The sequence below is a fragment of the Hemitrygon akajei genome, chromosome 10 (genome assembly GCF_048418815.1).
Source record: "Hemitrygon akajei chromosome 10, sHemAka1.3, whole genome shotgun sequence".
In the NCBI taxonomy this organism is placed as follows: domain Eukaryota; kingdom Metazoa; phylum Chordata; class Chondrichthyes; order Myliobatiformes; family Dasyatidae; genus Hemitrygon; species Hemitrygon akajei.
The window spans coordinates 40,609,113-40,636,727 of NC_133133.1; the positions used below are offsets into that span (position 1 = coordinate 40,609,113).

At 41.9% G+C, this 27,615-nt stretch overlaps 1 protein-coding gene across 2 annotated transcripts; it reads right to left on the bottom strand.

Moving 5' to 3' along the window:
• Positions 1-480: 480 nt before the first annotated feature.
• LOC140734316 (cysteine and histidine-rich domain-containing protein 1) lies at positions 481-27,615 on the bottom strand. 2 transcript variants are annotated; one of them, XM_073058112.1, is made up of 12 exons: positions 27,194-27,610; positions 23,743-23,876; positions 16,391-16,440; positions 13,504-13,560; positions 11,449-11,612; positions 9,459-9,562; positions 8,805-8,866; positions 8,029-8,099; positions 6,425-6,530; positions 2,861-2,980; positions 2,103-2,165; positions 481-971 (listed from the first exon to the last, which is right to left on the bottom strand). In XM_073058112.1, the coding sequence occupies exons 2-12, from the start codon at positions 23,771-23,773 to the stop codon at positions 666-668; spliced, it is 1,134 nt and encodes a 377-aa protein (XP_072914213.1). In that variant the 5' UTR covers positions 23,774-23,876; positions 27,194-27,610; the 3' UTR covers positions 481-665. The 2 variants fall into 2 exon arrangements, with proteins under 2 accessions (XP_072914213.1, XP_072914212.1); XM_073058111.1 differs by lacking the exon at positions 23,743-23,876 and having other exon boundaries at positions 27,194-27,615.

Consider the following 27,615-nt stretch of genomic DNA (forward strand, 5'->3'; position numbering starts at 1 on the left):
TTATTCATTTCCGCAGATGCTGCCTGACCTGCTGAGTTCCTCCAGGATTTTGTCTGTGTTGCAATGAACTTTCAAACTGTGATGATACCAAACAAAGCATATGGACGGATATTATGTGGATGGTGGGAAAGAGGAGGCCGATCCGCAGAGCCCTGTAACAAAGGTGGTTTCAGAGGAGCTGAGCTGAACCAGGAGTCTGGAGATGAAATAGCTGGTTTGGTAGCAGATAAGTAAGTCACCAGAAGCAGTTCAGAAGTTATCAGAAAACAGGCAAAAACAAATCATGCCAAGGCATTGAATAGTCTGGTGTAGTTTCAGATCATTGCTAGGGAGAGGAATGAAATCAGTGAATGCTTCCTTTAGTAGAGGTTAAAGACAAAAGTTATAATCTTCCGGACACTAAGCTGGAGAAACATTTTGCTGAATTCTAGATAAGTAACATGGCATCTTTGAAACCTTAAAATCAAACTATGCTCTGGATATGGTCACTGAATGATCATTTATTTGCATTTGTTTTTCACATTCTGCAAATATTTTAATTTTCAGGGGATACTCCACACTGCAAACTATGTTTCATAATAAGATAATCACATACACACTATCAGAAAAGCAAAACTGTATAAAATTGCAGTACTTTGCTATTTGTTGTTGGATCCAATGAAACATCAATCAAATTCTTCTTCGGTATCAGACAGTCCTAAACTATCATCAGATTCATCATCTTCTAGAGGCGGAGGCTCATCTCCCAGGTACACTTCGTTAAACTCCCGAGCGATAGGTTTACTCTCCTTTACTTTCTCTTCTTTTTGGCTTTCTCCTTTCTTTTCTTCCTTCTCTTTCTTTTCTTCCTTCTCCTCAACTTCATGCGGAGGCAGTTCAAGCTTGGCCCAGGTCACAGGATCCATCTTCCGAAGGCTGATTTCCACTTTGGTTGGGCCCATGGTGACCGAGCTTTTACTTGTATCTACAACCTGGGGTTCAGAGGGGGGGGGGGGGGGGGAGATTTACATCAGAATTAGTCTCTTATTTTCCTACACAAGAGCCATGACATTTCTTTTCTCGTGAGAGTCAATCAACCTGAAACCTTACTGATTTCTCCATGTATGCTGCCTGACCTACTGAGATTTTCCAGCAACAGCAACATTTCACGTTCAGATCGCTCATTTCCCTGGATGATTATTCCCCCTTGCTTGATGGTCACTCGCAAGGAATATCATAGCAGAGACTGCCAAAAATGCCACACCGTGTTGCCTCCTTGTCATGAAAGGATTTCCCAAGTATTTTGTTTTATTCATTTAGCGAGACACCTCGGGACAGACTCTTTCAGCCTTTCAAGCCACGCCGCCCCAGCAACCCCACAACCCTGATTTTACCCTAAACTAATCACGGGACAAGTTACAATGACCAATTAATCTACCCGGCGTGTCTCTGGACTGCGGGAGTAAACTGGAGCATTCCACAGTATAGAAAACCTCCTTACGGAATTGAACTTCAAACTCCTGAATGCCCCGAGCTGTCTTAGCTCTGCGCTGTTATTTCAGCAAATGTTAAAACTCAAATAATCTGTCTTCCAGTGGTTCAGATTGTCCACGTGGCCTGGTACTAGTTCACTCTTTAGTCTATAAATTGAGCTGGTGTCGAGGAAGCAGGGACAGAGGGCTGGGACAATGGGCCGTTTGTGTGGCTGTAATTGAAGGTGTATTTACCAGCCCCTTTAAATTCACTCAGTTCACTGGAGAATGTATTATCCTATTATGTAACACATTAAACGTTAAATAAAACTGTGTCTGGGTGTTATTGGAGTTACATTTAACAGTTTGGAAAACCTGCTGGCGACAAAGGTACCAGGTCATCAGAATTTCCCAGTACGTTGAAACCACCTGTGATGAGAGCGCCCTCTGCTGGCTACGTGGAATTCCAACGATACCACAAACTCGTATTATTGATTTAATCACTCTTGGGGGCCCGCAACAATTATTTATGACGTTAGAAAGCAATATTTGTATGCCACTTTCTCTTTTCACTTTGTATCAGAAAGATTACATCCTGCTTCAGCTACATAGTACAAGCAGGAAGGCTGAAAAATCTCAGAAAGTACTTACACCCCATAGATTTAATACTTTATGAAAAACTTTGTCCTTTTCAAACATGATGTGGATGGTCAACTGTAAAAGACAAAAATACAACATTGTAATTAGGTTTCCCTTTCTGAAATGTAGAAATAGTCTAGGAGTTTGAATTTCAATGCGAAGATAGTAAAATGAGCATTGATGTTGATGCAAAAGTCATGGCCAATTAAACGTGTGCTTACCAAGAATACTAGATTTTAAAAAAAACACCTTTCTGATATCACTTGTACTATTGAATTATACTTATAATGACTTGACTACACAGTCGCTTTATACACGTGTATGGTCTAACTATAATTATTCTGATACTCGCAGTCAGTAGATACCTGCCTTAAAATAAGAAATTAATTGCTTTCACATCAAGTTCTGTGTATAATTCTAAGCAAATGTCTATTCAGTCTGATCCAAGAAGCTGACATGTATTACAGGGAAGCACAATTCTTTCACTTCCTGTAGCAGATGCACGAGCAGGACCAGTGTTGAGTTGGTTCCTAAAGATGTTTGAATCTCTTAAGCTTCAGCTGATACAGCTGCACTACTTCTGACAAACAGAGCAAAGGGAGCATATGCCCGCAGTAAAAAAACTGCACTGAGCCTCCTAATACAGCACCCAATGCCCCTACAATATGTTTTAAATTGAAAATCTTACATCCAATTGTCTGAAAAACAAATATCAAATAAATTGTTCAGGAGGTTATAAAACTCCTCGGTTTCACTGATGCCACACTTACCATTGTCTGGTTAGCATCTACATAGCTGTGCTCTGGGTTGGATGTTTTTGCATAAACTGTGAGAACGACCGTACTGCCAGTCTGATGCCAATCGTATCGGCAGCCAACCAGCTTCTTATCCTAAAACAGAAAGGTAGAGACTTCTAAGCAGAATTGTTGAGGGGGAGACAAAAAAGATACTTGTTTTATGAAGTGCCAGTTCAGTTTCCATCTCTATAGAGAGTGGGTATTTTTTTTAGATTTTAGATTTAGAGGTGTAGCACAGTTACAGACCCTGCCGGCTCAGCGAGCCCACCCTGCCCAATCACACCCATGTGACCAATTAACCGAGTTCGAGGTTGGCTTCCGGCAAGTGTCGTGGTGCCAAAGCAGCAAGCCCATAACTTACTGATCCTAACCCGTACATCTTTGGAATGTGAGAGGAATCCAGAGCACCTGGAGGAAACCCGTGTGGTCATGGGGAGAATGTACAAACTCCTCAGAGTGAGAGCGGAGGAACTGAACCCGGGTCACCGACGCTGTGATAGTCATGCTGACGGCTACACTACTGTGCCACCCCAAGAGTTTAATTCTCATTTGGCACGTTGGCATAGTGGAAAAGCCAATAATTGTTGCCCATCCACAATTTCCCTTGAGTGGGTGGTAGTAAATCCTTATTGAATCAGGCAGAGTAGTTCCACAGTGCTGTTGGTAGGATGTTACAGTCACTTAGACTCATCATGAAAGAACAGTGTTGGCCATTCAGGACCTATATCAGAAGCAGTGTATTCACAGTACCGCCAGCATTGTCAAAGACCCCTTCCATCCTTCTCAGGGAGAAGGGACTTCAGCAGAAGAATCAGAACCATCAGGCTAGATAACAGCTTCTTTCCCCCCGGCTGTTAGACATCGTAACAGCCTGCTGAGTGCCCAGCACCCCAACTCACAGGTGCACTCTCGTCCTGCACTGGTCACCCTTCATTTTTCCAAAGTACATTTAAGGTATGTTCCTTCGTGAAGTACGTAGAATAGAACCCTTTTTAAAAAATACCCACAACAAGGACCATCAAACATCCAATGCATGGAAAAAAGAACAAATAGTGCAAGCAATTAAAAAATAAACAAGTTCTGTGACACACAGAACATTAACCACAGCATCCCTGAAAGTGAGTTTACAGTCACAGAGCCTGTCCAGCACTGAGGCGAGTGATGGTGGTCTAAGAGCCTGATGGCTACAGGTCACAGCCATGGAGTCAGATCAGCAGTGAAGGGAGTAAACCTCGCAGAGCAATGAACTGCTTCACATATTTATACAGCTGTTTGTTTTATTGTAATAGTGCCAGTAGCAGTATACAGTCCTACATATACAGTCACACTTTATGTCCTCCTGTCAATCTTCTGGCCATACCTGAACACTCATGGGTTAATATTATTTTGTGACTGTATGTGCTGGATTGTAACACTGTGTGCTGTGTGTGACTGTATGTATTGTGTCTTGCATCTCGTCGCCGGAGGAATGATGTTTCGCTCAGCTGTATACATGTGTATGATTGAATGACAATAAACTTGAAGTTGAACTTGATCAGAAACATGGGACTGTCACTGGATGCAGAGAGTAAGTTATCAGTCTCTTTTGTTGGAAGAGTTCATTGTGTGGCTTGGCCTGAATGTTATTTGCCATTAATGAACCAATACCCGAATGCTGTCTCAACTTGTTGCATACAGTAACCGATAACACTGCCAGCGAACATTCCCGCTTTCGATCTCATTATGAAGGGAAGATTATTGATGGGCCAAGGTTTCGCCGTGAAGTGATTGAACACTGCCAATTAAAGGTTTATTCAAGCTACAGCAATAACGTCTGGAAGGATTTCCTCTGATTTCAGTTAAACCAACATCTCTTGATCACATCGGTCAGTGTGGCCTTGATGTCAAGGATTGTTACTGTAACTTCAACTCTGGAGTTCAGCCTTTTTGTCCTCGTGCAGAGCAAGGCCATAATGAAAACTAGAATCAGGTGATTCTGGCAAAACCGTAACGGAGCATCGGTGAGCTTGTTGATGGTTGCACTATTTCTTCTATCATTTTGCCCATGATTTGATGGAGCGATAATTATCCAGATAGAATTTGTTCTGTTCTGGGCATTTTTTTGCACTTTATCTGGCAGATTCTGATGTTATAATTGTACTAATAATAGTTACACTGACATTGTAGACAAGCAGCTTGGCTAAGACACAGCTGGTTCTACACCCCAGCACTCCACTGAAGATTTGCAACTTCTGCTGCATTCAGGGCTCTTAGCCATTTCCTGACATTGGGTGCAGTTAGGAGCAATTTAACAGTAGATGGTCTACTGAGATAGTGGGGACATCAAGAAGAAGCCAAAATGGACCATCCACCTGTTGGTTTTGGTTAAAGGTGGGTGCAGAAACTTCAACATCGTCTCCGATACTCAGGAATTGGACTCTGCCATTGTTATTTGGAGTCACCTCTTCCCATTGGCCTTGGGTGTTTGAAACCATTCCAAAGCAACTAACAAACAGCAGTGATTCCATCTTGTGATATGTGATGCAGCTTGGGCATGGATTGTGGTTGTCAGATCTGCATTCAGTCATGTCGCAGGCTTACAAAAGCAGAGAATCTGTGAGGAGTGGACAAAATGGATGTTGGTGCCAGAGGATGTATAATTTTGGTGCTCCATATTTGGTTTAATTTTAGCTAATACTACCTGGTTTGCATGAAAGGGTCACCCACAAAGCAACAGAACGTGTAACATAATATATCAATATCCCGAGCCCGGCCCCTGCAGCCAGAACTCTAGAGGCAGCTTCTTTCAGACTCACTGATAAATGCATTGCTTGGCGTAAGCTCACCGAGCATTTTGGAGAGCTTGTTCCTAAATTAATCAGCTGAAGACCATTCTTATGACTATATTTCAATGATCACCTATTTCAGCACTCTGAAACTCCTCTATATTGGACTTGCACAAGGATTAGAAACTGAAAATGCTGCAAATATTAGACATAGAATCAGACAGCTCAGACTGAGTCCATGCTGACCATTCCCACCCATTCCGCACCATTCCCTTTTCTATTCTCCCCACATTCTCTTCAATTCCAACACCAGCTATTCTACCACTCACCTGACCAGGCACAATCTACTTTTGGGATGAGACAGGAACTGAAGCACATGGAGAAGTCCCCACAGAATCACAGGGAAAATGTGCAAACTCCATAGAGACAGCACCCAGGGTCAGGACTGAGCACTAAACCCAGGTATCTGGCAATGTGAGACAGCAGCACCATTACCAATGCCACTGTGCCATTTTAGTTAGCTTATCAGTCAGCATCTGTGAAGAGGGGACTGGAGTCGATGCTTCAAGTCAATAACCTTCCACTGAAACTTCATTTCAGCTTTCTCACATCTGTAGTTCTTTGCTCTCTGATTACTAGCTCACTGATACTGTGTCAATTAACAGACTAAATTCACAGGCTAGTTTGAATGATTCCATAGACCAGACTGAACATGCAACACCGTCTGTCAAATCAGCATGTGCCCATCTTGCTGCAAAGGTCTGATTCTTACAGTTTCTTTTTTGGTCCAGAGGTGCTTGCCTCTGACACAGCCAGGCTGTTCAAGGAACTCATCAAATTCAGTGGTCTTTATCTTACAGCAGCTCCAGTACTTCATTCTATGGGAAATTAAAACAAAAAAAAAAATGCTTTCAAATCCATTTATCTCTCAGGCCTACAAATAATCTGGGGGAAAAAATTCAGCAAGGTTATTTATTGCTGTTAAAATGTAAGTCAAACAACACTCTAAAATTGCTAACTTCACGAATTAGTGTATCTATTGAACAACTTTATTCCTTGATATAAAATTTTATGGAACATTCTTGTACTTGAAGTTAATTCCTATGCAGATTTATGCAAATACAGAAAAATTTAGTTTGAGCAATGAAAACCTGTCATAATATTTTTTTTTAAAAACAGGAGATAAAAATTTGTTTGGCTTAGGGCTTATTTACATTTCTGAATTCTCCATTTAAGGTTTTATAACGTGCTTTGCCACATTTCATCGTGCTGTTCTGTAAAGTGCTGATAATGGGTCAGCGAGGTTGCCCAGCAGTACCTAATCCTCCCCTCTGAGAGTCTTATCCCGATATCAAAGGTTGCATTACTGGAATTCTGATCCCTCCAGAATCTTCTTCCTCCTTCCTTGCAGTATTTTTCTTGTACCCTCATCCCTGTCTTGCAAAGATTTATCCTGAGGACCCTTCCCTCAGTGACTCTCTGATATTCCTTCATTCTCACATTTCATTGACCCTCACCGATTTTCATTTCTTTTTTATTACTTTTCCAAGATGTGGCATCCTGTTATGCCACAGCTGTCCCCAAAATAAGCAGCTACGGGTGCAACAGTGTATTCAAAGTGCTGAGTGTTACAGATAAGCTCTGTAGAACCAGGCCCCCTGTACTGAGCTATTTCCAAAACGAGTACTGGCATTCTCTCTCACTTTACCACATTGACTCTGACCAGTACTAAATTCCACAGGGCCAGTTAGACACTTTAATTCTGATCCCTCCGTGTTTTGTTCTTTGAGATTTCAAATCTTGTTTGATTCATTCATTGACAGTCTCCCAAATACGCTAATTGGAGGAAAAGTAACTGTGGGAAAGACAACCGCCATTGGCTTAATTGGCTATTGCAATACATGGTGATAAACACCAACGTGCAGGGAGATCCTAAGCTCTATCTCCAGTTTGTGGTGAGTTTATTATATGTAGTCTCAACAACTCCACGGCCAGGTTTTGACATCCCTGGGAGAGAGAAAGATGAAAATTGTCATGGTTCTCCAGTTCTGTTGAAAGGTGTAAGTGCAGACAAAGGGAAGAGGAGGATCACACATGGCTTTAGATTTTAGATTTGACGGCTTTTAGACTTACTTGCATTTGTCTTTAATGTTATAGAATGAACGTGAGCATTAGCTTAATTATGTCACGTTTTCCCTTTGTTTTGCGATATTTATGAGAAGAGAAAGAAGCTACACCCCTGCTTTTACTCCCTCCTGCGTGGTCCTATCTGGTGACGCTCACACTTTACAGATCAAGGAACGCACACTCAAGATGTTGCAGGACCGATAATTCCTGTGAATGGCATAAACAGAATCGTAATGCTTAAAAACTCACCCTTCATGGAAGATGGGTATACCAGGATGAAAGTGGCACAATTCCTGATTGCTCTCTATCCCCTGAAATGCCTGTCAGCACAGAAACGGTCATTTCAAAATTGTAGAATCAGCTTGTCTTAGCTCACTCTAGCACAACCTAGGTTCTCAGAGCCCCAATAAATGGGGAAGTGAATAGAAGATTGTAGTGAGATATGAAACAATGGGTCCACTCCAAGACATATTCAACCACATCCAGGTACTTGAGGGAAGGGAGCACTGATAGCCATTACATTGGTAGTAAGAGATAAATAGAGGCCTAGGTTAAGATAAAGAAATATTGAACTGATAATGCCTGGTCACATGGAGATTAAGATCTTTGACTATTGGCATGTAACCATATCACTGGAGGAGAACAAAAGGAAAAGACGGGATAATTCATGGAAACAGGAATTAACTCCTTGGCATTTCCTGGAAAAGCACAAGAAACTGAGATTGCACAGAGACCCTTGAACCAACATTAAAAGGGAGAGGCCCCATATCTAGTATTCTGAAAACTGGGGGAAATTACTAGTCTGATTGCCTGTGATTTGGCAGGTAAGATATGGTGAAAGTTGTGAGTGATTGTAATTTATATTTTACAATTAAAGAATTGAACATAGCTAATTTTGCCTTTCATTGGTTATTAGTAAATGATTCTACTTTAACAGTGAAAATGATTCAATGGCATTCTGTGATTCAATTCCTTACCAAAGGGGAGAAAAAGGCCTCAAGTTGTGTAGAAGGTTAGTGACTCACCGTCTTACAGCCAGAGTTTTTACACAAGGTGCCCACTTTAACGCCACTACTGATGTCATCCTCTGAAAAAGGCAGTACATGTTCAGTTCAATCCCTTGTCAGCAAAATCTGGTTGTAGTTATACTAAAGCCCTGCTCCTAGATACTTCTACCATTGGCTGATCTGGTCTTTACACTCTAATGAAATATTATGAAGTATTTATAAAATACTTGTAATTTTATAAATGTCAACAGTGCAGTACTTTTATTTAACTTGGTTATATGCTGATTGAATAAAAATACTTATTATTCACCAACTTGCAATAAAAATATGAACAAAAGAATGGATGAATGAAGAAAGGCCTTTTAGGCTTCTGATTCTAATCCTTCCAATTAACACATAATTTAGTCAACACCCAGGACCCATTTATTCTCCCGAAGGAACAATTATAAGATTTTATTGATCCCAAAGAAAATCCAACAAAATATTAGAATATTCATCCACCTTCATACTATAACTCATTGACTTACTGACCCCCTGTGAATAACAAAGGCTGAAGAAAGAAAGTGTATTTCATAACACTAAACCTACGCCTGGGTATGGAGAGGCAGTCTGCTTCTGAAAATTCAGATTCCATCATTATATCTCCTCTCATCACTGGTTCGAAGTACTTACCTTTCTTTGTATCTGTTTTCTGATTTGATTCACTGAGCTTGTCCAAGGACTCTTGCAGTGACTTGGAGACTCTCTGAGGTAGTTTTACCATTGGCTCGTCGGAACTATTACCAGTAAGGAAACAATTAATAGGAGTAACATTGGGTAAGGTGCTCAGATCTATGAGTTTAACATGTGAATATGGGGTATTCAAAGTGATGAATTTCAGTAGTGGGAAAAGAGCAACCTTTCCAAAATTAGCTTCAGGTCAGGTGTAGGACCAAAGGATACAGAGACACCCTTACTCTACCTTTTAAGGTCAATTATTGTGTCAGATGTTCTGAGTCTGTGAATAATTCCAAACCTGGGTAGTACAGGGATTCAATACAGAGGAAAATTCAACTGCTCCATCAGACACAACCAGTTAGAGATAATACCATTTATACAAATTAACTACAGGAGAGAACTCCATACTACCCCAATAAGATGTCTTAATTAATGTCAAACAGTAGTTCCCTTTTGTACTAATGGGAAATTTGGTCTTTTGAATCGATGCACTGAATAAAGCTCAAAGTAAATCTATTACCAAAGTATGGGTAAGTTACCCGAGATTCATTTTCTTGCAGGCGTTTACAGGACAAAAAGAAATACGATAGAACTTTCTAAAGAAACTATGCACAAACTGATAAAGATTGACAAACACCAGTATGCAAATAAAAATAATACTGAGAATGTGAGTGTGAGCCTGCAGGTCGTAGAATCAGTTCAGAGTAGTGGAGACTGAAGCTGTCCAGGCTGGTTTAGTAGCCTGATGACTATATGGCAATAAATTCCTGTACCTGGTGGTGTGGAACCAAAGGCCTCCGTACCTCCTACCTGATGGTAGCAGAAAGAAGATGGCATACAGGAGGGAGATTGAAATCTGGCTGAGCCGTACCATAACAGCCGCTTACTGAATGTCAGCAAGACCAAGGAGCTGATTATTGACTTCAGGAGAAGGAAACCAGAGTATGTGAGCCAGTCTTCATTGGAGGATCAGAAGTGAAGAGGGTCAGCAACTTTACATTCCTCAGTGTTATTACTTCCGAGAACCTGTACTGGGCCCAGCGTGTAAGTTCAATTAGGAAGTTTGCACAGATTTAGCATGACATCTAAAACTGTGACAAACTCCCATAGATGTGTAGTGGTGAGTATGTTGACTTGGTGCGTCACAACCTGGTGTGGACACACCAATGGCCTTGAATGGAAAATCCGACAGAAATAATGAATACAGCCCAGTTTATCATGGCTAAAGCCCTCTCCATGACTGAGCACATTGACATGAAACACTGTTGCAGGAAAGCAGCGCCCATCATCAGGGACGCCCACCACCCAGGATATGCTATCTTCTCACTGCTGCCACCAGGAAGAGGGTACAGGAGCCTCAGGAACAGTTATTACCCCTCAACAGTGAGGCTCCTGTACCAAAGGGGATAACTTCACTTGCCCATCATTGAGATGTTCCCACAACCAGTAGGCTGACTCTCAAGGACTGTTCATCTCATGTGTTCAGTATTTCTTGCTTATTCATTTATTATTATTATTATTATTATTATTATTATTATTATTATTATTATTATTTCTTTTGTATTCACACAGTTTGTTGAATGCCCAAGTTGGATGGTTTCATTGATTCTGATATAGTTATTATTCTATAGATTTATTGAGTATGCTCACAAGAAAAGGAATCTCGGGGTTGTATATGGTGGCATATGTGTACTTTGAGCATTTACTTTGATTACAAATCCAGTGCAAAATCAGTAGCCAACACGAGCAATACTGTATACCCAAATAGGGCTCGGCAATTAATTGCAATCTTCTGATTGAGGAGTCTATGTCTGGGCCATTCAGCATATCACTTTATTCATGGCTGTTGGAGTTTCAACACGAGTCAAGCAAGCATTTGCAAACTGTGCTGGTCATCTCTGAGCTTCAAACCGATGATACTACGCAGACAGAGGACCCCTGTTACCTTGGTCTTTCTTTCTTCATCATCTCTGCTGATTTGGGACCCTTCATGATGTACTCAGTGGCAGTCCCTGACTTCAGGTTATCTGTTTCATCCTTGGTACATGTTACCTCTGGTTTTGGGGGCTCTGGCGGCTTCACGTTGCAGTGCTTCCCCTTGGCGCACCCCTAAGGCACAGTGCCAATGTTACATTAAACAAGGCAAGTCAGCATTTCACTCTAAAACTAAAACAATTCTAAGCAGTAAATTTAAACATGCATGCTAAAAAGCAGGCGTCAATAGAGGACAATAAATACAGAAATAAATAACACTCCATGAAGGCAAAGGCAGAAATATTATTAGTTGTAAATTTTTTTAAAAGAGTGGTATTTAATCATTTTTTGTATTCATCGTCATGGTAGAAAACACAACAAATGTAGCAGAAATGGATGATTACAAAAGTCTTTGTATCTCAGTTTTAAATACATTCCCTTTTCTTGTAATTATGTACCCTCATTCAAAACTTTTCCACTGGTAGAAACATCTCAACATCTGCTGAGCTATTCCAGCAGATTGCCTCGACAACCTCTATGTTTCCAGTCCATTTTGTTATGTCCTTGTACAATCTTATCTGCTTCAGTAACATTCCCCCTCATTTTTATAAACTCCAAAGGAGGAAGTTCTCACTTTTTGGCTGGTTTTGACAGGACAACCTTCTCATCCCAAGAATTAGCCTAGTGGATCTCTTCTTGAATGCTAGTACTATATCCTTTCTTACAGAAGAGATTCAAAAGAGTACACAATGACCTTACCACTGTAACAATAATTCGCAAATGTTAAATTCCAACCCCCAAGCAATAAGAGCCAACAAGCCACATGTCACATTTATTACTTATTTCACCTGCATGCTACCTTGTTGAATTCCATGCATGGAGCACAAAATGTGACCAAAATGACCTCACACTTTGCTTTTAATCAACTCCATTTTTTACCAGGCCCTCAACCTATCAAAATCCTGTTGTACAGTCCTTAGAAAATGTTTGTATATATGTAATATGATTAAAATTCAGTGAAGGGAAAGCCGTGTTTTGTAAGTCTTACAGAGCTTTCAGGGCTCATAACCAGCATGGTAAGTAAAGGGAAACAGTGGATGTAGGATACTGTATCTAGACTTTTGAAAGAAAATTGATAGGTTCCACTTAGATTGATATATAAAATAAGAGCTCACAGGGTGGTTGGTAATAAATTAGACTGGGTAGCTGTCTTGTTAACAACCTAAACAAGGGAGTCGAAATTACTCTCCACTCTAACTGCTGCAAAAGGCAGGATCTCCCGGTGGCTACTCATTTCAGTTCAACTTCCCATACTGACAAGTCTGTCCATGGCCCCCTCTACTATTCACATTCTGTCCGGGTAGCCGCCAATCTGATTGAAGGAACATTGATTTCTCCAACTTCTGGTAATTTCTCCCACATCCTTTCTTTTCTCTTTCTCCATTCACTATTCTGGTTCCCCCTCTCATCCCTTCTCTTCACCTCCCTCTGGTTCCCCTCTTCCTTCCCTTTCTTCCATGGTCCACTCTCCTCTTCTATTAGATTCCTGCTTCTTCAGCCTTTTACCTCTTCCACCTATCACCTCCCAGCTTCTTTTTCTTATATCCCACCTCTTCTCCCACTGGCCCAACTTCTCCCTCAACTGGTTTCACCTATCACCTACAAGTTTCTATTCCTTTCTCTTCCCCCCAACTTCTTATTCTGGCTTCTTCCCCCTTCCTTTCCAGTCCTGATGAAGAGTCTTGGCCCGAAGTGCTGACTGTTATCCCCTCCGTAGATGCCGCCTGACTCGCTGAGTTCCTCCAGCATTCTGTGGAGCATTTACTAGATTTTCACATTGCCAGGCTATAACAAATTGGATACTACCAAAATCAGTACCCTGCTGGACACATGACCCATTGCACAGAGTCCACATACTTGGTGAGGAAGGAAAAGTGGCCCATTAATTCTTTTTAAAAAGTAGCTAATATTTAACTCAGACTTCAATTGAGTTTATATTTTTATGAGAACAGCAAGGTCTACCTACCGGGATTGCCAGAAATTCAGAAAAGTCTGTTGTCTTCTTTGTGCAGCATGACCATCCCTAGTGAAACATGAAAATATAATCATTCTCCCTTTCTGTTCTGACCTGCCCACTCTGATGAGCATTAGTTCTGCAGGTGTGATGACCAACTTGTTTCCCAACTTTCTCAGTTCAGTCAAAGAGTCTTCAATCTGAAACATTTGTTTTTCCACAGCTATTGTCTGACCTGCTGAGTGTTTCCAGCATTTTCTATTTTTATTTATTATAGCACCATATTATTGCTCCCAGTAAATTCACAAGGAATGGATTCCTGAATTTCCCTATGCTGGGAAAGGAAATGCTGGAGGCCATGTATAAATGTGTAGGTAATGAAAATAATAGCTAAAGACTCTCTCTGGCTTTTTTACCAGCTTTCCTCTTTCACAGAAGAAAGTAAGTTATACTTACCTCACCGTTTCACCAACTTACTTTCTGCCAGTTACATACTACATTAAAATATTCATGATTGTGTTGCAGAGAAAGCAGATTAATTACATTATGTTGGGTCCTATAAAGCGCAACAAGGCTACAACTTGTTCAGTAATTTTAAGCACTAGGAAGATATCCTGTTCTTTGAGAAGTTGAGCAGGCAGAAGTGTTTTGAATGAACTGATCTTAAAGGCAAGTGTAAACACTTAATGCCAGAGTGGTACGATAAATAAGATTATTGCCTCGTTAAGGTGAACCTCTTGTCTTGGACGTCTTTCAGTTGCATGACCCCTTACAAAGATCCTCACATTTTCCGATAAGCAGACCAGAAATAGCTGCCCTTGAGGTTGGACAGCATAACTTCCAGCTCTCCAAACAAAAAAATCCCAGTGCTTGGACCATAATATTGAATGTTTTTAGCTGACCGTCAAATTTTTGGTTAGGCAGTTCATTTCTCAGTGGTTGAGTGTGATTAGCCTATTGCTTGCGGTTATTGAAACACTTTACACTTTCAATTCCTGCCACTGTCTGTAAAGAGTTTGTATGCTCCCCTCATGACGGTGTGAGTTTCCTCCAGGTGCTCTGGTTTCCTCCCACATTCCATAGACGTATGGGCAGACTTGTCTCTCTCTGGCTTAGGAGAGGAGGTGGAAAATGCTTAAAAAAAGATTAATTGTATAACTGTAATATATTCACAAGTTCAGAAATGTGTGTATTGCTTTAAGTAAACTGTGGGCCACTCACAAACAGAAGCTAACCTTGATTACATTATTCTTACTTAGTTCTTATGGAGTATTCTTCAATTTCACTCTTGGGTTAGCTTATCAGCCAAGTTCATGGCCACCTGTTAGATTTCATTCCCTACATTACTTATCGGCTTGAATTAACCCCTTTCAACCCAGGGCTGTAGTAATGATGTATGAGTGCAGTAGCTGAGCTTTCTAACTGCAGACCTGAGGCACACAAGGGCTTGCAGAGAGTTACAGATCAGAGAGTGAGAGCTGGGAATGCGGCAGGACACAAGCTGGTGTGGAAGGAAAATCTTTGGCAGGAAAAATTCCTTTGGCTGCTATTGACTTAAATGAAGTTAAATAACAGGAAGGAATTGCAATGGGTAGTTAAACCTGAAGCAGCCATTTACACCCGTGATTAAAGATCTATTTCCAAACATTGGAGTGCGAGTAAGTTCTATGGAGACAAAATCAACCATATTTCATAGGATAACCCTAGTGCTAAATTCAAATCTGGAAGAAAGTGTCTGAAGAGTCCTGAAGAAGGGTCTTGGCCCAAAACGTCAACTATTTTTTCATTTCCATAGGTGCTGCCTGACATGCTGAGTTCCTCCAGCATGTTTGTGTGTTGCTGAAGAGTTTCCTGTCGACAGATCAAGCACACATTACACAGAACTAAAAAGAACGTGTAGTCCCTTTACAGATCGGTGGTACTCAACCTCGCAGTCCTTGTAAGTTCCTGACAGCAGCGTGTCACATGACCTCAGTAAGCTGGGAAGAATAAAAACTCACTTCCTTCTCCAATGACTTGTACAAGGAAATGACGAGGTATAATCTAATTCAACTGTACTACACACCTTTGAGCGCATGAATAAGAAGCAAAAATAAGCGACAGCCCCTTGCGCCTCCTCCACCATTTAATCAGCATGCCACTCGTCTGATTGCAGCTCACTTCTGCATTCCTTCCCAAGCCCTTTCACACCCTACCCATCAAGAATTCATCTACCTTCACATGAAAAATTACTCAGGAGGCATCTGAACATGTAATTCCCAGTAAATTATGATGATATTCAGCTGAAGTAGTGTGAAATCTGCCCTTTTAGAATTTAGAATATATTTAAATCTTACATCCATCCCACAATGTGCAGGAGTAAAAACCTTTGCGTTATAACTCCATTGCTATGTACAGACATGTGAATTTGAAAGTCTAATGGCTTGTAGAAAGAAACTGTCCTGTAGCCTGTTGGTCCTGGCCTTAATGCTGCGATACCATTTGCCAGACGGAAGCAGCTGAAACAGTTTACGGTTGGGGTGACGGGTGTCCCCGATGATCTCCCAGCCTCCTTTTTGCACCTGCTGCTATAAATGTCCTCGATGGAGTAATCACACTGGGAACTCCAAAGACCAAGGGAGGTGAGAGCTGGTTGACCCTGGATGTGGAATGAAGGCAGATACTGCTCACACTTGTCCCTCTGTTGCGAAGCAGCTATGCCGCATCCTTACCATCACTAGATTACCACTGGGTTTCGATTGCAAAATCACAAGGCTACATACATGAAAGATATGGGACTACTGTAGAGGGTGTTTCTTTAAACATGTATGGTGAAGCTGCACCCAGAGGCCATACCCATTTCAAGCTTTGGGCAATATATTCAATTGTGTCTAGAAATAGTCTGTACTTCTGAACCTACCTTGAGTGCATCATGAAATATGGGAACCCCAGGATGGTAACAGCAAGCATCTGTTGGAGAAAAATTCATATTTTTTAAAAAAAGGTGAACAAGAGACAGCAATTACTGATAGCTCAAGGTCTCTTCACCAACTTTATTGAAAGTCACTCTTAATCACCAAGGAACTGCACGAGGAGGAGGTGGAGGAGGAAATAAACTGTAATCCTCTTTATCCTATTGTTCCTAACCCAGCATAAAATTAAGATACAATCGACAATTCAACTCCATATTACTCTTATCTGAAACACCTGAAAACGCCCTTCCTTCAGACAATCTCCACGTTCTTACCAAAGTTGACATGGTTTGCAATGGCCTTCAAACAGATTTCTTAATTGAAGCGTTTATGTGCTGAGAAAGCAAAATGTTGCATTACGGCATTCTGCAGACTGGAATATCAACACTGGGTACAGTACATCACTGTGCTTTGCTTTCCCTGTGAAAGGCAGTCCTCTGAGATAAAGAGATGAGATACTTAACAATGCAGAAATGTACAAAGTAATATATTTTAGAAGGAAAACCACAAAGTGAGAGAAGTCAACTAAAAAGAAGGCACTGTATAGTGTGGATGAGGAGAAAATGCAAGAGGATTTATAGCCATAATAAGGCCAACAGCTTCTTATAAACAGGGCAAAGAATGCAGCAGCAAAGCAAAAACAAATTTTTACAAGGCACTAATTGGATGAAATATCAGAGGATATGCTAGGAATGAGAAAATGAAGCCAGATAACAGTAGTTCCACAGTGGTATGGAAAGACATTTAATAAATATGTTTAGAACAATGGAAGATTTTGATAAGGCAAGGAGGAAACACACACAAAGTGCTGCTGGTCAGGTAATCTCTGCAGAGAGGAATACACTACTGACGTCTCATGCAGAGACTGAAATCAGTGCTGCTTGCCGCAGCCACGTTGATCTCTACATCGGCATCTGCATTAGAGCCGCTTCCTGCACCCATGCTGAGTTTGTCAGTTTCATCAACTTTGCTTCCAACTTTGACTCGGCTCTCAAATTTATTTGGTCCTCCTCTGACATCTCTTTCCTTTTTCTCGATCTCTCTGTCTCCATCTCTGGGGATAGACTATCTACTGACAACTTTTATAAGCCGACTGAATCTCACAACTATCGTGTCCATTCATCTGCCCAGTCTACCACTTGTAAAAATGCTATTCTCTTCTCTTAGTTCCTCTGTCTCCACTGTATCTGCCTTTCCTTTCCGGAACATATGAAATGTCCCCCTTTTTCAAAGAGCAGAGCTTCCTTTCCACTACCTCTGTCGCTGCCTTCACCATTTCCTGTGTCTCTGTCAACATCCCATCTTCCTGTCGCCATAACAAGGATAGAGTACCCCTTGTACTACCCACCACCCCACGAGCCTCTGTATCCAGGACACCATTTTCCATAACCTCCACCACCTACAATGGGGATCATACCTCTCCCCTTTCCCACTCTCCGCAGGATTACTCTCCACTTCCCACAGGATCACACTCTATATGACTCCGTTGTCCTCCCCACTGATCTCCCTCCTTAAACTTACAAGTGGGACAACCTGTCCCTGCACATCCTCTGTCACTACCATTCAGGGCTGTGAACAGTCCTTGCAGGAGGCAACACTTTGCCAGTGAGTTTGTCTGAGTCATCTCCTGGATCTGGTGCTCCCGGCGTAGCCTACTCTACATTGGTGGGACCTGAGGGAGATTGGGGGACTGCTTTGCTGAGCATATTCGCTCCATTTGCCACAAAAGGTGAGATTTTCCAGAGGCCACCCATTTTGATTCTACTTCCCATTCCTATTCTGACATTTCGTTCCAAGGCATCCTCCACTGTGACTTTGAGGCCACACTCATGTAGGAGAAGCAACACCTCATATTCCATTTGCTTAACCTCCAACCCGATAGCTTGAACATCTATTTGTCTAACTTTTGATAATCTCTCTCCACCTCCCTCCACTTTTCTCTTTTTTCATTCCTCATTTTGGTACCCCTCTGAGGAGATCACCTGCCCATCACCTCCTGGCCTTTTTCTCATTGTCTGTTGTCCTCTCCTATCAATTTCCTTCTTTATCAGCCCTTTTACCTCTTCCACCTATCATTTCCCAGCTTCTTCCTTAATTTCCCCTCCCCCACCCACCTAGCCCCTCCCCTGGTTTCCCCTATCACCTGTCAACTTGTACTCATTCTCCACTGCCCTCCCCAACTTGTTATTCTGGTTTCTTCCCCCTTCCTTTCCAGTCCTGATGAAGGGTCTCAGCTTGAAACATCGATTACTTTCCTCCACAGCTGCTGCCATGCCTGCTGTGTCCCTCCAGAATTTGTGTACGTTCCTCTGGTTTTCCAGCATCTGCAGGATCTCTTGTGTTTATGGTCAGTAGGAAAAGCTGTTTCCTCTGGAGCAGGGGTTCCCGACCTTTCTTATGCCACGGAGTCTTACTATTATCCAGGGGGTTTGTGGAGCCCAGGTTGGGAAACCCTGCTGTAGAGATTATGTTGTGGAATTTGTATTTCAATTTTTAATTTGAATTCAGAGAGATTAATAGAGGTATGGTTGTGCAATTACTAAAATATGGAATGGGTTGCCAGAAGAAAATGCATTGTGAGAAAAGGGCAGGGAAGTGGGAATAATCTTAATTGATGCAACATCCATCATTTAGAAATTAATTAAAGTTCCCCCTGTTCACTAGTTCCGATGTGAAAGATCCAAATGATAATTCTGACGAGCAACAGGGATATTTTCCTCCTTAATCAACGTCAGTAAAACAGAAGATCATGTTGCAGTTTATAGGTGCTTGATGTGAGCAAATAAGCTGCTACATCGAAACAGTTCAGGCAGAACTTCATAGGCCTTGGGTTGTCTTGGGGCACCAGGTACAAAGAGCTTAAAGTACATCTAGTGTCTGCTTGCATTTCAGCTGATCTGCAGTACTTTAAAATTGTCAGAGGTCAGGAAGCTCAGAAATGAACTTTTGTTCACTGTAATCCAAGTCCCTGTCCTCACGAGTACACCATGTGAGCACCAAACAATGATGGGATTTCTTTTGAACAGTCAGAAACCACAATATTGGAACATAGAACATTACAGCACAGAGGAGATCCCAAGACCGTGATGTTGTACTGACTTCTTAACCTAGTCTATGATCAATCCGACCTCTCCCTTGCACATAGCACGTCATCTTTCTATCTGCCCCTCTAAGAGACTCTTAAATGCCCAGAATGTATCTGACTCTATCACCACCCCTGGCAGCAGGTTCCATGCACCCACTGTGTAAACAAAAACTACCTCTGACATCCCTCCCTGTGCTTTCCTCCAATCCTCTTAAAATGATGCCATTTCCATCCCGGGAAAAGTCTCTGGCTGTCCACTTGATCGAAGCCTTTTACCAGCTTGTACAACTGTATCAAGTTCCCTCTCATCCTCCTTTGTTCCAAAGAGAAAAGTACCAGCTCACTGAACCTATCCTCATAAGACACGGTCTCTAATCCAGACAGTATTGTGATAAATCTCCTCTGCACCCTCTCTAAAGATTCAACATCCTTCCTGTAATGAGGCAACTGGAACAGAACACAATATTCCAAGGTCTAACCAGGGTTTTTATAAAGCTACATTACCTCACAGCTCTAATGAGCCTCTTGCGATGATCTTTGCACCATCAATTGAGAATGGAGGAGTACCGGACGATTGGAGGGTTGTAAATGTTGTTCCCTTGTTCAAGAAAGGGAGTAGAGATAACCCAGGAATTTATAGACCAGTGAGTCTGACTTCAGTGGTGGGCAAGTTTTTGGAGAAGATCATGGGACACAGGATATGAGCATTTGGAGAGACATAATCTGATTAGGGATAGTCAGCATGGCTTTGTCAAGGGTAGGTCGTGCCTTACGAAACCAATTGAATTCTTTGAGGATATAACAAAACACATTTATGAAGGTAGTACAGTGGATGTAGTGTATATAAATTTCAGTAAGACATTTGATAAGGTTCCCCATGCAAGACTCCTTCAGAAAGTAAAGAGGCATGGGATCCAAAGAGACCTTGCTTTGCCCACAGAAGGCAAAGGGTGGTTATAGATGGTTCATGGAGGTCGGTGACTAGTAATGTTCCAACAGGGATCTGTTCTGGAACCCTTCCTCTTTGTGATTTTTATAAATGATCTGGATGAAGAAGTAGCAGGGTGGGTTAGTAAGTTTGCTAATGACACAAAGGTTGGGGATGTTGTGGATAGTGTGGAGGGCTGTCAGAGGTTACAGCAGGACATTGACAGGATGCAAAACTGGACTGAGAAGTGGCAGATGGACTTCAACCCAGATACATGTGAAGTGGTTCAGTTTGGTAGGTCAAATTCCAAGACAGAATATAATATTAATGGTAAGACTCTTTGCAGTGTGGAGCATCTGAGAAATCTTGGGGTCCATGTCCATAGGACACTCAAAGCTGCACGGACAATCAGCGAGATCTTGGAGTCCATGTCCACAGGACATTCAAAGCTGCTGCACAGGTTGACAGTGTTCAGAAGGTGTATGGTGTGTTGGCTTTCATCAACTATGGGACTGAGTTCAAGAGCTGTGAGGTAATGTTACAGCTATATAAGACCCTGGTCAGACCCCACTTGGAGTACTGTGTTCAGTTCTGGTCACCTCATTACAGGAAGGATGTGGATACTATAGAGAGAGTGCAGAGGAGATTTACAAGGATGTTGCCTGGATTGGAGGGTGTACCTTATGAGAATAGATTGAGTGAACTTGGCCTTTTCTCCTTGGAGCGACGAAGGATGAGAGGTGACTTGCTAGAGGTGTATAAGATGATGAGGGGCATTGATCGTGTGGATAGCCAGAGGCTTTTTCCCAGGGCTGAAATGGCTAACACGAGGGGGCATAGTTTTAAGGTGTTTGGAAGTAGGTACCAAGGGGATGCCAGGGGTAAGATTTTCACACAGAGAGTGGTGGGTGCATGGAATACACTGCCAGTCGTGGTGGTAGAAGCGGATACAATAGGATCTTTTAAGAGCCTCTTAGATAGTTAAATGGAGCTTAGAAAAATAGAGAGCCATGCACTGGGGAAATTCTAGGCAGTTTCTAAAGTAGATTACATGGTCAGCACAACATTGTTGGCCGAAGGGCCTGTAATGTGCTGTAGATTTCTATATTTTATGTTCAACAACCCTATTAATGTGTGTGGCAAGTTTGAGGGATATATGGAGATGGACCCCAAGATCCCTCTGTTCCTCCCTCCTGATATTAACCCGGTATTTTGCTTTCAAATTTGACCTTCCAAAGTGAATCTCTTCACACTTTTCTAGGTTGAACTTCATCTGCCTCTTCTCAGTCCAGCTCTGAATCCTGTCAGTTAATTCAATCAGGCTCGTGAAGCATAACCTGCTCCTTACAAACCCATGCTAACCAACTGTAATCAAACTTGCTTTCCCAAATGCTCATAAATCCCATCTCAAAGAATCTTTTTCAAGAATCTTCTGATCACTGAAGCAAGACTCACTGGCCTGTAATTCCCAGACATAACCCTACTGGTTCTCTAACATTGCAGCTCATGTTCTTCAATGTTGACATGTTCTAGTTTATAAGCCTGCTTTATACTGTCCTAATAGTCATAAACAGTGAGTACTAGGTGACAGTATCATAAATTTTTTAAAGAAGCACAAATGGTTGGCTGCATCAGAAAAAGTGACACATTTGATTGCACAAGAGATAACTGGAGATTGTATGCTGAGCAAATTGAGCAGTATTTTGAAGCAAATGAAATTGCCAATGAAAAGCGAGTACCAGTTGCATTGAAGGAAATTGTGCTTAAAGGCATACAGTTTGCTTCAAGGATTAACAGCTCTAACCAAACCAGCTGAACTGAGGTTTGCTTATATAGTAAAAGTGATGTAGGGACATTTAGAACCAAAACCATTGTTGTTTGCAGAATGCTTTAAGTTTCACAAGCAGAATCAAAAGAAAGAGAAGTCCATTTCAGCATACTTGGCTGAAATGAAGAGATTGTTTGAGCATTATCAGTTCAGTCATGGGGTTAATGATGCACTGAGAGATTATTTAGTTTGTGGAATCTTACAAGGAAGCATTCAAAAATGGCTCCTAACTGAAACATTTAAAATGGCTGTTGAAATAGCTGCATGAGTGGAAAAGGCAGAGATGCAAGTGCATTGCAGTCAGGAATGAAAAGTGAGTGTGAACAAACCTGGAACATCTAAACAGAAACCTGCCTTGCTGAACAAATTGTGTTACCATTGTGGCAAGGGGCCACATACACCAGACCAATGCAGATTTAAAGGTGAAACTTGCAGAACTGCAAAAAAGTAGGACACATAGTAAGAGCATGTTGGGCAGAAAAAAAAAATAAATGGACTGCACAGGAAAGAGAAAGATAAAAGATCAAGTTGCAGTTTCAAAAAGAGCACTAATCTGCATGCTGCTGTTGAAAAATCTGATAATGATGAGAGTGATGCAAGACTGGGTAAACTTTGAAAGCTAACAATAAGTAAGCCATATGCTTACCCGAAGTGAAAGGCAAATTAATTAAAATTGAATTAAACAGTGGCTCAACTGTTTTAGTCATTCCACAAAAAGCGTTTGAATGCTAGTTCAAAGATACTGAACTAAAGCCTGCAGATATCCAACTAAGAACTTTTAATGATATTCATAACAGTGAAATACAACAAGCAACAAGCCACTTTGGGCTTGTATGTGTTAAAAGCAGGAGTGCCAGCATTGTGGGGATGTGATTGGCTGAGACAGCTACAACTTGACTGGAGATTTATCCACTATTTGCATGCGACATCACCAGGTATAGTGTGAACTGAATGCAAATTAAGAAAGGCAATGGATGATGCCACAGAAGAGCTCAAGGAGACATTGGAAAATGCAAACATATCAAGGGTAAAATAGTGTTAAATGAAAATGCCAAACCCAAGCTAAGGATGAAAAGAACATCTCCAAAATCTCAAGACAGTGTTAAAATGATTAGAAGACTATGAGCTCAGAGCATGATGCAACAAATGTGTATTCTTTAAACCAAGCATCACTTACTGTGGTTACACCATTGATGCACAAGCAGAACACAAGTGTGCTGAGAAAATTCAAGAAGTGGTGGATGCCCCAAGGCCAAAGGATGTGTCACAGTTGCTGTGCTTTTTAGGACTTGCCATTTACTATAACAGGTTCCTGTCAAATGTGGCTACTGTGCTTCCCCCCGCCCCCCTCCCCACCGAACTTATTAATACAGATCAGGAAGAAATGACAGTGGACAAAGCAGTGTGAAGTGGCTTTTCAAAAGTCAAGGAAAATGGTGACATCAGGCACTGTACTCACACATTATGATCCTCATCGTCCCGTCAAGCATGCCTGTGATGCCTTGCCTTATGGCATACTATAGGTACAGTCATGTCACGTCATGAGTGATGGACGTGAGCGCTCCATAGCTTTTCATTCACGTTCCCTTACCACTGCAGAGAAAAATTATGCACAGATTGACTGAGAAGCCTTGAGTTTGGTTTGTGGTGTTAAGCATTTCTGCCAGTACTTGTATGGAGTCTACCTTCATTTCTGATCACCAACCACTGGTGTCCATTTGCAATCCACAGAAGGGTATTCCACTAACAAAAGCAGCAGCAGCATGAATGCAGAGATAAGCTCTGTTTCTTGGAGGACACATTTACAAGATTGAATTCAAGAGGGCAACTAATCATGGAAGTGCTGATGGATTGTCCCATTTACACTTGGAAAAGAAACTACCTGAAAATTTAGAAAAAGGACACCTTTCCTGACATATTCTTCCCAACACAAATTGAAATTCTCCCTATTATGGCAGAGATGATCCAAAGGGAAACCAGATAAGACCACACACTGTCTCAGATCTACAGGGCAATCCTAACTGGCTGGAATGTGCAGCAGAAACTCCAGTTTCCCCATTTTTATCAGCGTGGGGACGAACTTGTCTTTGATCGAGGTTGCCTCATGTGGTAATTGAGAGTTGTTGTACCATCCAAGCTGAGATGGTACAAGTATTGGAGGAGCTACATGCCGGTCATCTAGGCAAGGTCAAAATGAAAGTAGTGTCTTGAAGCTTTGTCTGGTGGCCTGGAGTAGATCAGCAGACCACACAGCTTGCCATGTACCATTCAGGATGCTAACACATGCAGAAGAAAGGTGTTCAGAGCTGTCATAACCACTTCCTGCAGTCCCAGAGTCAACTCCTACAACCACCATTGAGGAGGCCCCAGAACTTGAGGTTGCTTCACAGCCATAAGTCACACCTGCCAATCAGAGTGACCTCCCTTGTCAGGAAAAACTTTATTCCACTAGAGTAAGAAATCCTCCACAGCGATTAAATATTCAGGCCTGAATGGGTCAATTTAAAATTTATTATGCTGTGGATGTCTGTACAGCAGTGGTATTTCATAATATACTTAGTTGAGGTGCATTCTATATCGAGTTAGAGTTTATAGCTAAGGTGGGAGGATCATTATCTATTTAATATTTCAGTAATATTTGAGTAATATTGAAATAAATTGTTTGGTTAAGCATTTCTGTTGTTTATTCATTATGGGCTATATGTAAAAGTATGTGAATAGCATACGTCACTACGACGCATCATACGTGCACACTTTGCTTAAAAGAAAAAATGAAGTAGACATGCAACTCCCCACTCCTGTGTTTTCCTTTCAGTTAGTTTAATGTTCTTGAGTTACAAGACATAACAGCTACTGTTTAAAATACTGTAAGCGCAGACATAGGGCATGGTGTTAAGATGGTTTTCAGGAAATATAGTGGGAATGTTCTAAGGCATATATGTCAAACGCAAGGCCCACGGTGGAATTATCTTTGGCCTGCGAGATAATATCTAATTACTATTAAAGCTGGCCCCAGTAATCGAAGCGCCTATGGCGTATGATATGGCTAATGCTGAGTTTATTCAGGTACCAGGTTTTCAGGGTTTTTAGTGTTTATTCGGCAGTCTTGCTCGGCAGTCTTCTTCATAAGAAACGGAATTTGTAAAGTGAAACACTTTGTAGTTATAGCAGAGACTGAGACACATGAGAGCAGGCTGAAAAAACGGAGGCAACGAAAGCTGCGTTCGCACGCGTCCGACTGATCCGGCCCGCATGAAGCTGCATTTTGCTCAATCCGGCCCGTGACCTAAAATGAGTTTGACACCCCTGTTCTAAGGGATTCATGTTCATATATTTTCAATATGGATCAGGCAATTTCATTAGGCAATCAAACAAACTAGATGCTGGAAATCTGAAATAATTTTATATTTTATTTGTTATCACTGTCAGCAGCTATAAACAATAAACTTCAGTTATGAAAAAGAGCTAAAGGCTAGATCTACATAATATCAAAAGTCAGAAAAAGGGATTAGAGTCATCCTGTGTGTAGTGTATTTAATATTGCAGTAACATTAGAGTAATATTGTAAATATATTGTTTGATTAAGCATTCTTTGTTTACATAATTCATTATGGGTCATATGGAAGAAATACATAAATTGCATACACCAATAAGGAAATTATGGTTAGAAAGGGGTTGTATAGCATGCAGCAAAGGAAAGGGGCTTACTTAGGTTGTAAAAGCAACAACAAATAGGTGGTTGAATTAATATGAAGTTATATTTCTGTGTAGATAAGAGTGGACAGCCAGCGCCTCTTCCCCAGGGCACCACTGCTCAGTACAAGAGGACATGGCTTTAAGGTAAGGGGAGGAAAGTTCAAGGGGGATATTAGAGGAAGGTTTTTCACTCAGAGAGTGGTTGGTGCATGGAATGCACTGCCTGAGTCAGTGGTGGAGGCAGATACACTACTAAAATTTAAGAACCTACAAGACAGGTATATGGATGAATTTAAGGTGGGGGGGTATATGCGAGGCAGGGTTTAAATGTCGGCACAACATTGTGGGCCGAAGGGCCTGTACTGTGCTGTACTATTTTATGTTCTATGTAGATATTATTTTTTATTTTTTAATGTCACAATCTACTGTTTAATCTGTTTCCATAACCCCCTTCATGGATCCTGAAAAGCTAGTATTCAAATATAAGGCAACTGCGGTTCTACTGAGCCCCCCGGGCCTTCTGATGTCCCAAAATAGTTCACAGCAGTGAAGTAGAGCGTCGGTCATTGTGGTACTGAGGAAATATGATAGGCGATTTGCGTGCAGCCGGCTGCCACAAAGGGACAGGACCAGATAACTTGCTTTAATGACATCAGTCAAGCGATGTACGTTTGCAAGGATAAACAAATCCGGCACTGACCTCTGCGTATATTGCTATCAACCGTTCAAAGGCATGAAATCATAAACAAGTAACCCCATTATGCTACGGCACGGTACGACAAGCAGGGGTTCCCAACCTGGGGTCCACTGACCCCTCAGTTAATGGTACGGGTTTATGGCATAAAGAAGGTCGGCTGGCAACCCCGGACAGAAAGCATGATCCAGCCGGGACTTAACGGGGTTGAGAGCGCGCAGAGGCAGCGAATATATGAATGCCGACTGTGGCGAGTGTTAACATGAACGAGCGGAACATACGGGGATCGCGGAGCAGGGGTAGCTGCTGGCCCACCCCCTCCCTCACGCCCACGGCAGCCACGAAGCTTTGAGCTGAATTGTCCCAAACTAGATTTCTGAGGGGCCTAAAAAAAATGTGATGGCGGTTACCGACAAAGTTCAATAACAAGAATAAATCGCCTACAGCCGCGAGAAAAGGAACCCCTGCTACAAAGCGACTCCCGGATTAGGTCCGAATCATTGTAGCGTGTGTGACTTACCACTTGTGTTACTGTGCGGGTCGAAGCGGAGTCCGCAACCTCGGTTGTAACACAGCTCTGACATCAAATCGCTTTCACTTTACGCGCTTTCCCCGGGAATTTCAAGTCAGATCCGGTTCTGCGGTATTTAAATGGCTGCAGACTGTTCCAGAAGCAACTTCTGCGGACTGGAAATTTAAGAAGCGAGATAAGAATGACGAGAAATCGCAACGCGGGGCAGGAGGAGGGGTAGGAGTGCGCATTGCCCAAAGATAGTCAGGCCAGACGTACTCGGACCCATCAAGTGTCCTGCAGAGACAACTGGCAGGAGGCAGGCTGGTTGCTCTGTTCCTGGGAGGCGGCGTTCAGTCAAAAACCTTCTTAACAGCCATTAAAAATAGCAGAGCCTCTGTTTTCACATTTCACATTCTGAGCTGCTCACT

Excerpts from the sequence above, each read along its gene's own strand:
- LOC140734316 (XM_073058111.1), bottom strand. The coding sequence starts at position 27,257 with ATGTCAGAGCTGTGTTACAACCGAGGTTGCGGACTCCGCTTCGACCCG. Across the intron at positions 13,561-16,390 it reads TATTTCATGATGCACTCAAG|GGATGGTCATGCTGCACAAA; the intron begins GTAGGTTCAGAA and ends ATGTTTCACTAG. Across the intron at positions 11,613-13,503 it reads CTGAATTTCTGGCAATCCCG|GGGTGCGCCAAGGGGAAGCA; the intron begins GTAGGTAGACCT and ends ACTGTGCCTTAG.